The 12235-nt window shown below is 33.7% G+C and overlaps 1 protein-coding gene across 2 annotated transcripts; it reads left to right on the top strand.

Annotated features, from left to right (window-relative positions):
• The first annotated feature begins 2276 nt into the window (after positions 1–2276).
• Positions 2277–4674, top strand: SWEET3 (Nodulin MtN3 family protein). Of its 2 annotated transcripts, XM_088107966.1 has the most exons (7): positions 2277–2390; positions 2484–2520; positions 2615–2837; positions 3058–3219; positions 3442–3561; positions 3653–3858; positions 4108–4674. In XM_088107966.1, exons 1-6 carry the CDS (start codon positions 2354–2356, stop codon positions 3848–3850), a joined length of 777 nt encoding a protein of 258 aa, XP_087964092.1. In that variant the 5' UTR covers positions 2277–2353; the 3' UTR covers positions 3851–3858; positions 4108–4674. The 2 variants fall into 2 exon arrangements, with proteins under 2 accessions (XP_087964092.1, XP_047153647.2); XM_047297691.2 differs by lacking the exon at positions 4108–4674 and having other exon boundaries at positions 3653–4000.
• The last annotated feature ends 7561 nt before the right edge of the window (positions 4675–12235 follow it).

The following is a 12235-nucleotide window of genomic DNA, read 5'->3' as shown; positions in this document are numbered from 1 at the left end:
CAAATCAATTTCACAAAAACTAATTATAAAATGATGCACATTTATGTGCTAGAAAGACCTTCTTTAATTATTTTAATTTTGGTAATTATTATAATTTTAGTGTTGTAATTTTGATTAAGCATCACCATCGTCACCAAAGATAAATCCTCTTTTTGGAGCAGTGAATCGGAATAGAATTCATGTGATACGTTTGCCAAATGCGCACCACACGCTTGAGTCAGATGATTTTTCTTATACCTTTATTCCACAAACTAGGATTTGTTCTTCCAAGGTTTAAAGAATTGATTGAGGATGAATTAATCAGAATAATAAAATTCTATATTCTGCTGCCAAATCAGGACACAATTGCCCTTATAATTATTCTTTAATTTAATTGATACCTTCTATTAGTTTTCCTCAAACAAATATTTGTTGTTTTTGTTGCTATTTTGAATTTTAGAATATAAGAATAATATAGTAGGTAGTTATTAAATATTTCAATAATAAATTATTTTTGTTAAACACATGTGTTGATTTTTTTGTAGCAAATCTTAACTATTAACTTTCTATCCCACAATTACGAATGCATGTTTATCGAACCTCTACATCATTTATTGTAAGTCAAATAATTGCAGTGTAACAAGTTATTATATTGTCCTTTAAAATAAGGGATGGTTCAACTTAGATAAAAATATATTCAATTTAAATAAAAAAATTACATGCAACTTGATTTGACATTCAGTTTGAATATATAAAAAATTGAAACTAAATAGAATATGACGAATTGATTTGAACATGTTTAACTATTATCATGTTCCATTGTAATTAAATATTATTTACTTTATTCAATGTGATATATAATATTAAACAATTAGTAACTTTTTTTTATTAGAAATAGAACTAAAGATATAAGAGGTGTTTATACTTTTATAATTAAAGACAAACGAAGAATAAAGGTGATTTTATTGAAATTTAAGTACTAGATACTTCTCTAAGATTTTGCGCTTGTATGTTATGAAATTCTACATATACATATTACAACCAAACATAAACATCGAAACATAGACATACCATATCACATGAAAAATTCATTCATTCATCAATTTGCCGCCTCGTTAAAAACCTCTTGGAAAAATAAAAGAAAAAAATACCTCCAGAGAAAAAGAGTGTGATTTATTAAGTAGACTATGTTAACAACTTCTTTTTACAATGTTTTAATAATACATTATGTCACTTTATTAGTATATTTAAAATTGATTAATCACAAATTATCACATGTTTGTAAAAAATTGTAAAATGAAAGTTGTTAAAAAAACATTATAAAAAAACGAAACTTTGTAACTTTTTTTATAATAGATCACGTGTTATATGTGTATATTTGAAACCGACTAATTATAAGTTATTATTAAAAAAGTCTTAAAAAAAATTGTTATTATGCATGTAAAGAGACTAATTATAAAAAAGAAACGAAGATTGTCTGCATTCCATGACCTCACTATTCGCCCGCCATTGAGAGTTTCCAATGACTTCGATGACGCGATACGGGCCATCCTAGTGAAGGGATAACTTGTTCTGGGAGGGTTGTAAAAACAAACTTCTTTAAGTTATTACTTTCTTAAGAAAATGACTTATAAATCTGTGAAAAAAGAAAATAGCATATACTAGAAAAAGTTACAATTGTTCACTTTGTCAACTGAAAAACCATACACTAGAGAAGCAAAATCCAACTTAATTGCGCTATACCAAATAAACTCCCATATCTCCACAAAATGGAAGCCACGTCATGAAGAGTAGATCATCTTAGTAATGTTTTGAAACGCACTAGTGTCCTCCATAATGCTATACCAACCAAAAAAGAAAAGCAGAAGGCACTGATAAATTGTATTAGAAAAACAAAGGTCTTAGATCAAAATACTGCACAGATAATAACATGAAATATCAAATGACACGCAAGAGATTTGTCAAAAATGAAGGCACCATACATCAAAGTTTTATGGCAAATAACGTTTTGTGTCTGTTGCTTCACCATAACATAAGCCTCTAAAACTGGAGAGAAAAAAGTAGGGGGACTGGGTGGGAATTTGGAAGAATACTGTTATATTGAGCAAGTTGACGAAAAGCTTCTCATTTTGTACAAAATTTCGCATCCACATGATTGTTAAAGACGTAGACAGCACTTCATCCTTCTTTTTTTTCTTCCCCTTTCTCAATTTTTATACACTGTTTCAATTTTAATATTATTTTAAGTCTGCCTACGCGTCCTACTGTCTTCCCAAACTGCTATAAATAGAGCATTTTCAATGAAAATATTCATCTCTTCTAACTTCTAACTTCGAAGCATTCAGTATTCTAAGTTTCAGTAAGAGAACTAGAAATGGCAGAGACCATTCGTTTGGTTGTTGCTGTTTTTGGTACTTCCTTCTTCTTTTCTTAGCTTAGAACTTAGACAATTGAGTCTTCACAGAAATTGACTCATTAGTTCTGTTCTTTTTTTTTTTTTGCAGGCAATGCAGCCTCAATGTCCCTTTATGCTGCACCAGTGTATGTTACATGTTTAAGAATGTTTCTGCTTTAATGTTCTCCCTTTTAGAGAATGTATAAAGTGTTAAACACTTTTCATGTTTTTTATGTTCAGGGTTACCTTTAAAAGAGTTATAAGAAAGAAAAGCACAGAGGAGTTTTCATGCATTCCTTACATTATTGGGCTCTTGAACTGTCTTCTTTACACTTGGTATGGTTTGCCTGTTGTGAGCTGCAAGTGGGAAAATTTCCCTATAGTCACTGTTAATGGTGTTGGGATTGTTCTGGAGTTATCCTATGTTCTCATTTATTTCTGGTTTGCTTCTCGCAAAGGAAAGGTAAGCCACGTTACTCTCTTCGTGCATCCAAAAAAATCATGTTTGCACACTTTGATACTTGTTTTAAATCATATGCAAGATGGTTTCATTATATTAACTTCCTTGCTGAAAAATCAAGTTATAGCAATTTCTTCTTCATAGAAAAAGATCCTTCCCCAGTGGTCCAATCGTTTTCAGGTCCATTTGTTGCATGTTTTGAGATGAGTAAACGTTGTTGCAGGTGAAGGTAGCCATGACTGCAATACCAGTTGTGCTTTTGTTCTGCATAATTGCTGCAGTCTCAGCTTTTGCATTTCACGATACCCGTCACCGAAAGCTTCTTGTGGGTAGCATTGGCTTAGTTGTTTCAGTAACGCTGTATGGATCTCCCCTCGTTGTAATGGTAAGTGACTCATCTTTGTTTTCCACTGTTCAAATATTCTGTCATTACTAAGCGTATATTCTTGCTGGTAATTGGAGCAGAGAAGTTCCATCATGCAATATAATAATCTCACTAACTAAAAAATTAAACTGTCTTTCCTTTTATGTTTCTATTGTACATGATAAAGAATCCAGTTAAATATGGTGGCTTAAATAACAATTGTATAACTATGCTTTGGTGCAGAAAAAAGTTATACAAACAAAGAGTGTTGAATTCATGCCACTAACATTATCCGTGTGCGCATTCTTATCTTCTACACTCTGGCTGATCTATGGAATCCTCATTAGAGATATTTTCGTAGCGGTATGTGTCAAAATAATCTCTTGAATATTAATTTCATAAATTAGAAAACAAAGTATTACGAATACTGATGTTTCTCTCACAATAATAACAGGGACCAAGTATCCTTGGAACTCCTTTAGCCATCCTGCAGCTTGTACTTCACTGCAGATATCGAAAAAGGAGTGTTGTGGAAGAACCAGGCAAGGGAGACCAGGAAAAGGGTAACTTAGAAAAGGTGGACATGGAAATGGGGAAAGTTGAAACGAATGTGACGAATCACATGACCGAAAACTCGTCAACAATGTTTTAAAGGGAAAGGTTGTTGAAGATTTCAGAATGTTCTATTCATATTCCTTTGGTTATGTTTATTTCCTTTATTTTAAGAGACAATGGTCCTCTTAGCTTTGGATGTAATATTTTTAGTTCTTAATAAATGCTTTATTGACAAGATTTTACTTTACCTGTTTATCTTTATGAAGCCTCTGTTCAGTAAAAATAGAAAATATATATGTAAAAACCAGATGCAAAATTTAATGTATCTTTCTAAATTTTGGTTCCATTTTCTAGTGCATGTGCCCTTTGTGTAAAGGAGAATTGTTATGGCAATTAATGAGAGATAAGATTGAACAACATCGGACAAACGAGGATCTTTGTTCTTCTAAGGATGGTACAGCCCATGGAAGATATATCCCGAGAGAAGAGAAGAACAAGAAATCTAAGGGCAATCATGATTTGGTTATTTTGGGAATAAGTTAAAAAGATTACTAATGACCAACATATTTGCTGGTTATTCGCAGAAGTTGAAAAAAAAAAGGAAAAAAATCAAAGAAAGTTACACCGAAGTTTGAACAGACAACTCAGAAACCATGAGTCACCGACGGGTCAGCAGCAACATTCTTTCCGTACATGAGCATCGAGCCACGCTATGAGACACGGTTGTTTATTCTTTGTCTTTTCTCCCTTTGCCAAAGGAGCAACGATGTGGGACGCCAAACTTTTTAATTTACTCATTTTGTTTGTGTTACTTTTTCATTTAATTATATTTTTTGTTTTTGTAATTTCCCTGTAATTTAGCCTTCTAAACTTCAGTTATTTATATTTCATTTTTAAAAAAATTCAACTATGTTTTTATCTTATTCAAAATTTCATCTAATTATATGATATATCGGTATTTTATATATATTTGGATGAAAAAGATATATAATATTAAAAATAAATAAGAAGCATTTATAACATTTTATGTTCCTATTTAAAAAAATCTCGTTTCTGTAGGCATATCAATATTAATGTAGACCTCCACTATATCTCTGTCAATTATTAGATGAAGTTTTAAGGTAAAAAGCCTAATTTAAATAATTGAGAAGTTATAATCAGACATAAAAAGTTAAAACCAATAGCATTAAAATAAGCGATCAGTCTTTATACAGGAAAAAATTGCATTTAGACCCAGTTTTTACAACGTTTTGTTATTTACATTAGTTACTTAAATATAATTTATACTTTATTATAAGATAACAACTTAACCTGAAATTGATTTTGATGAATTAAAATTTTATAATTTAAAATTGTTATGTTTTAGAGACGAATTTAAAATATACTTTTTTTATTACTGAACTTTGTATTATTTAAAATTATAAAATTGTCATGATTACGTATTAGTAAGACTTTTTTATTTAATAAATAATATTTACATAACATGAGAGCTTCGCTTAGGTGTTGTTGATTTTGCTAACATTGTCACGTAAAATATCTGCTATCGTGTTGTACATCACGTAAGTGTTACATCAAGTTAGACGTTACATCCAATGTTCGGTAAAACAAAATGGAGACCAGGTCAATCTGAAGAGACGTTGTAAAAACAATACCTATTTTCGTCTTACAAATCATTACCAACTACAGTGAAAGAAGAAGGTTAGACAAAAATTAACTCATACAACACACACAGAAACCCTGGACAGCACAGCCAAGTAAAACTAGGTTGATGTCTTCTTGGTTATACTTGGTCTCGGTTTAACATGTGTGATATTTCAAATAATTAATACTGGATTATTAGTGTTTGAGACGTTCATGTTATCAAAACAAACATTTAACTAAGGTCTGTGTTAAACAACATATGATATAAGATAGAAAACGAAATAACAAAATAAATGTTCATCATATGATAGAAAGATTTGAAATATTATTAAGAAATGAATTTTAAATTTAACTTTGTTTCGATTGAAAAGGTCTGAGGTCGATCATCCTTCCTTATTCTGTTCTTTTTCGATCGTCTAATTTTTTCGAGAATGCAATTCACTTCGATGGGTTGTTAATTTGCAGAAGACATTCCGACGCTAAAGTCAGATATGTTTAAAAAATATGTCTCTATTTTATTATGATAGATCAATGTTATTTTAACCAGACATCAATTGTATATATATAGAGGTTGTGGCAGCCATAACACGTTGATTAATCATTAATACAGTATGTTTTTAAACCCATAATCAATTATTAATACCGTATATTTGTAGAGGGCAATCTGACCAATTAATACCTGCTAACTACCCATAAATGACCATTAACTCCGATCGATATATTTCATAAGTTTCCCAAGCCCAAGCAAGCTCTTTGTTGGAAGAGGTGTGCAGAGATTATTATGAACTTAACAGAGGTCGCTCACGTTGTATGTAGGGAGTCGATTTTCAATGCGCTTTAAGTCTTCATTCCTCTCTACACTGAGCGGCAGACTCTAGGAATTCTCTTTGGAACTGTTCCCTAGATTGAGCATGAAACGCTAGGAGTTCTTTTCGAAACTTTTTCCTAGGTTGAGCGAGAAACACAGGAGTTCTCTTTGAAACTTTTTCCTAGGTTGAGTAGGAAACGCTAGGATTTCTCTTTTGAACTTTTTCTTAGGTTGAGTAGTAGACGCTAGGAGTTCTCTTTGAAATTTTTTCCTAAGTTGAGACGCTAGGAGTTCTTTTTGAAACTTTTTCCTAGGTTGAGCGGTAGACGCCAGGAGTTCTTTTTGGAACTTTTTCCTAGGTTGAGTAGTAAACATTAGGAGTTCTCTTTGGAACTTTTTCCTATGCAGGATATTTTCACTAACAAAAGTATGCGTTAAACAAAATAAAGTAAATGCTTCAACATTTTATAATTTATTTTATAATAAAGAGCCATTAAAACTTGACAAGGCTAAACGTAGGTGGTCCAACGGACCGAGCGGGAAGGGACTGAGTGCAAGATATTTTCACTCACGAAAATATGCGTTAAACAAAATAAAGTAAATGCTTCAATATTTTATAATTTATTTTTATAATGAAAAACCATTTGAACTTGACAAGACTGAACGTAGGTGGTCCAACTAGCCGAGCAGGAAAGGAATAAACCTTCCTGTGCAAATATTTTCACTCACGAAAATATCTGTTAAACAAAATAAAGTAGACGTTTCAATGTTTTATAATTTATTTTTATAATAAAAAGTCATTAGAACCTGATAAGGCTGAACGTAGGTGGTCAAACTGGCCGAGCGGGAAGCGGCTGAACCTTCCTCTATAGGATATTTTTACTCACAAAAATATGCGTTAAACAAAATAAACGCTTCAATATTTTATAATTTATTTTTATAATGAAAAACTATTTGAACTTGACAAGACTGAACATAGGTGGTCCAACTAGCCGAGTAGGAAGGGACTGAACCTTCTTGTGCAAATATTTTCACTCACGAAAATATTTGTTAAATAAAATAAAGTAAACGTTTCAATGTTTTATAATTTATTTTTATAATAAAAAGTCATTTGAATCTTATAAGGCTGAATGTAGGTGGTCCAATTGGCCTAGCGGGAAGCGACTGAACCTTCTTGTGCAGGATATTTTTACTCACAAAAATATGTGTTAAACAAAATAAAGTAAATGCTTCAATATTTTATAATTTTTTTATAATGAAAAGTCATTAGAACCTGACAAGGCTGAACATAGGTGGTCCAATTGATCGAGCGAAAATGTATGCACCTTTCTGTGCTGGATATTTTTACTTACAAAAATATGTGTTAAACAAAATAAAGTAAATGCCTTGATATTTTATAATCTTCTTTTTTGAAGACATTTAATTTTTTTGTACAAACTTAAACCTATAAAATTAATTCTTGAAATAAGTGTTTAATTTACTTAATATATTAAGACATATATTTTTAACATATACTTTTTAATAATAACTATGACACAATAAATTTAATAAGTAATAAATTTTATTTGGAGAAGTTTTTAATGACAATGAGAAGTGAATTTAGCTCAATCTTACAACTAGTGTATATAAAACAAGATTGTTAGACTTATAATAAATTTCCTTGATCACTGAAGGAATATTCCATTTGAACGTGTAGCTGAAAATTTGTATTAATTGAGAATGATGAGTTTGGGAAGGCTTTTGTACGTGTCCTCACTGAATTTTGCAATCGAAGAGTTGGTGAAGCTTTTGGAAACACAGAGGCCGATTAATTCTCTGTATAAACGTAGCACTCCCAAGCCATTGCCACCTTTCTCATATGCCCAGACACATGCAAAGGGTATAGGAGATTCTTTCCAACTCCTTATTTTATAATTCAATGGTTCACCTTATCAACACAGTTATACATGAATGTCATATGCATTGTCAATCAGGAATTTGCCTCTTCTCCTTTTTGAATGATATATTTTGTACTTATGAAAAACTGGATCAGTGATTTGCACATGACGACAAAGGAAAGTGGTAATTTGACAGGCATCACCATATATATCACTAGGCTGAATCAAAAGAAAAATTCATATTATTTTAAAAATCCACGAATCTTGATCTCCTCTTTCCACGCAAAAGCGAAGCTCAAATTTTAATATGATTGTATTTCTGGAATCATAGGCGATATCACATGGCAGTTCGTCGTATATATGTATGTAGTATGTACGATTCCTGTTTTTTCAGTGTCTGCATAATGAACACATCCATTTTATCAAAACATGAGCACATTCATGAATCTTGAACTCATCCTGCACTTCGCAATCAATTCACTTCATCGTACGCTATATATGCTCTGCGATCTACGTCCTCATCTCATACCGTTCTTTTTATTCATGAAACTACCACATTTACATTTCCAATTCTTCTCATCCTGTCGGTGTATTTCTAACCTTCAACCAGAACAACTATTCATGTAGATAAAGCGGCTACTAAGTTTTGTGGTGAGGAAGAAAAGAACCAGCCATGTGCATAGTCGATTACGTGTTTACAGATTATATATATATATATATATACACTTGTTTAATAAATTTATGGATCCGATATTTTAACAATTCTTCTTTGTTACTTTTTTACAACGCCACCAGCACAAAATTTGTCCGTTTAGAAAAAAGATTTAATGTAAAAATGTGACGTGGATAAGGGTTTAGATTTAGAAGTTGTTGATTCCAAAATTATTCCTAGGTCTTTTTCATCGTTCCATTATCTCATATTCTCTATTTTGCGTTCTCTCTTTTCATTTTCATTTTCTCTCCATTTTCATCTTCTCTACAAGCTTTGTTTAACCTCCTCAATTTCGTGGGACAGACCAAAAGCTCTCGTTGACGGTATTGTGTGCAATGACATCCTTCGATGACGCTAGTGGTTCGAGCAAGGTAAATGAGTTTTTTCATTTTCTTAAAAGTGTTATGGGTTTGGCTTTAGGTTTTCGTTTTGGGTTTTCAAATTTTGTTTATTTTGTTTAATTGGGGTTTTATTTCTTGGTGTTTGGGTTTTGTTTAATTGTGTTTTTATTGCTTTAGAGGCAGAGTTGGCTGAAGAGAAGAATAAATAGAGGAATAAACATGATGGAGAACACACGGCTCGCCAAGAATCCCACATGAACACTCCCTTTGTAAGCTTGAGAGGCATTTACACCAACCAACCCACTACATAGAGCTTTGTGAGGGTCGAATCACGAAAACGATACAAGAGTAGAGCCTTTAGGACTCCGTACACTAGAAACAGGACGAAACATGAGTGATTTGTGTATTTAGTTATTATAGAAAGTAAGAGATTGAAGAAAATAATGTATTGTAACATTTTTTTAACGCTAATGAAGATGGATCTTGATTTGAATTCATTATTGTGAATGTTATTTGAAGTGTTATTCCTTTCCTTATTGGCATTGTCAAGTGAGTTGTTGTTTGGAATGTTAAAAACAAAGTGTCCAATGTGATTGAGTATCCATTAATAATGAGGACTTGACAAAATTTTATTGGATTTCAAACATTTGCAGGGTATTCTATCACTTGTAATCGATTACAAGGACCCTCTAAACTATTACACAGAAAAAAAAATTGGTTTTGTACAAAAACTTGTGCTACAAGAGCCAGCTGTGAGCACATAAGTAGCCAAAGACATTTTACGTAATTTTTTCATATTTCTTGAATTGATGAGACTTCTTTTCAGTGTTTAAGTGTGAGTAGAGCATGAAAACTGAGGCTTGGGCAACCCATGGTGGAGGAAAGACCCAATATTGGTGTCATGATCATGTTAGCTAAGTCCTGAACCCGGCTGTGAGAACGTCACTCCCCAAAGGCAATTTGAATGAGATAACATGTTGTCAACTTTGACTTTTGATGACTATTTTAATCATAATTTTTCCCACAAATCTTCAAATGATGTGATTCTTTTTTATTAGAAAACAGACTCAAAACTCTTTCCAATGACTACTAAGTTTTTATTTTTGGACATTTGAGTAGGTACAGTTAATTTCTTAAAGTTAACGTTTTATACATCACTGCCACCTCATACCTTTGTTGGTTGTTTTTGGTCATAACTTTCTTCACCGAACTCCAAATGAGTTCATTCTTGTTTTGTTGGAATCTAGACTCAAAGACCTTTCAAATTATGCCTTGGTAATCAAGTGTAAGTCCTTTTGGCCAGTGTAATCGATTACAAGGACCATGTAAACGATTACACGAACAAAAATATGGTTTTGTAAAAAAACTTGTGCTGGAGGACACAACTGTGGGGACATAAGTAGCCAAAGTCATTTTACGTAATTTTTTCATATTTCTTGAATGGATTAGACTTCTTTTTAGTGTTTAAGTGTGAGTAGAGCCTGAAAACTGAGGTTTGGGCAACCCATGGTAGAGGAAAGACACAATGTTGGTGTCATGATCATGTTAGCTAAGTCTTGAACCTAGATGTGTGTCGCAACCGGAATCGCGACGGGACGATGATCCAAAAAAAGAAACGAGTTTTAGAAAAAGAGATTTGGAGTCGCCATCTGTCGCAACCGGAATTGCGATGGGACGACGATCCAAAAAAGGAAACGGGTTTTGAAAAGAGATTTTGGAGTCGCCACCATAGTTTATTCTGGAAAACTACGGAAAAACCATAAAATTATAAGACACGGTCCACGAAAACCATATTCTGGGTTCGGGAGTCGGTTACGCGTAGGGAAGGTGTTAGCACCCTACAACGCCTGCCCTAAGGCAGTACCTTTAACTAAATGCGCGAATATGATGTGGTTTTCAAAATGTTTAATTATCCCCTAAAATAAAATTCTAAATGAACAAAATATATTTTTTAGTTTTTTGGGCCCGACATAATGATGTGGGGTTAAAATAGAGAGCACGCGAAGACAATAGTAATATAAAAAAAAATTATAATTAGGAAAATAAAATAAGATTGCAGATAGTAAAATCCAATGAGAGCAAAGAGTGAGGTAAAACCAGAGGTGTGGAATGGGAGCAATGCTTGAAACGGGAGGGCAAAAGGGGAGCACACGGGCTAGGCCCAGAGCCCCTTTGTTCAGAAACTCATTAGGGTTCGAGTGAAATCTACCAGCAGCATCCAAGACCCAGGTTTCTTTTCCCCTTCCACTTGAATCCAAAAAAACAGCTGAGAGAGACCTAAGACTTCCTTCGAAGAAGGTAACCCAAGGAGGTTTGCCTCCCCTGCGCGCGCACGCACCACCGCCTCCACCGACCGATGCCACCCATCCAAGGCCGCCCTTCTCCGTCGAGTTCGGAGCCACCGGTCTCACGTTTTGCTTCTACCACTACCTTCCCCTCCCCGTCGTCCGTGGAGTCCAACTCTTCTACTAGGAATCCAAACTCACCGCCAACAACTACCCTCCCGTTGGTATTATTCTAGGCATCAGTCTTGGGGTTTTGATGATGACTGTGTCGTGAGTGGGGGGAAGGATGATTGGGTTCCGAGGATGGGAGAAAAGAGAGGAGAAGAATGGGTTTTTGTTTTGGTTTATGAGTTTCTGAGTTTGGTTGATTGCAGGTGAGAGGGAGTGACACGGGTTATGTTTGTTGGGGTTGACGATGAATGTTAGCCGTGTTGAAGATGGTTACGGTTGAAGATGATGATGCTGGAGGTGGTATCCCGTGGGGGGATTATGAGAAATTAATTTATGACTTGCTGGGATTTCTTTAGCAGAGGAATGTAGGATGATGACATTCGGTAAGAACGTAGGTTACTATAGGAGACGATGGTGAAGGTTCGTACACAGTATTATTAAGCATAAAAATGCAACAGCAAGTATATATCTCCAATGCTTATTCCATTATACATGATAGTGTGAACTAGTGAAGGAGTTGCTTACCTCTTGGAGCTCCTCTGTTATTGCTTGGTGTCTCTAGCGACGGCTGCAAGGAGTGGAGTTGGTGCCGGCAGTGATGATGCCCAGATAGCTCGCCTCCAGCTTCCCCTGAAGCAAAGTTTTTT

This window comes from Vigna umbellata, chromosome 2 (genome assembly GCF_029865625.1).
Source record: "Vigna umbellata cultivar VRB3 chromosome 2, Vumbellata_1.0, whole genome shotgun sequence".
NCBI lineage: Eukaryota > Viridiplantae > Streptophyta > Magnoliopsida > Fabales > Fabaceae > Vigna > Vigna umbellata.
Note: the sequence above shows the minus strand (reverse complement) of the source record. Positions and strands in the feature narration are given on the sequence as shown.

Coding starts and splice junctions, on each gene's coding strand:
- SWEET3 (XM_088107966.1), top strand. CDS start 2,354: ATGGCAGAGACCATTCGTTTGGTTGTTGCTGTTTTTG. Junction 2,521..2,614: donor TCCCTTTATGCTGCACCAGT/GTATGTTACATG, acceptor TTTTATGTTCAG/GGTTACCTTTAAAAGAGTTA. Junction 3,562..3,652: donor TTAGAGATATTTTCGTAGCG/GTATGTGTCAAA, acceptor CAATAATAACAG/GGACCAAGTATCCTTGGAAC.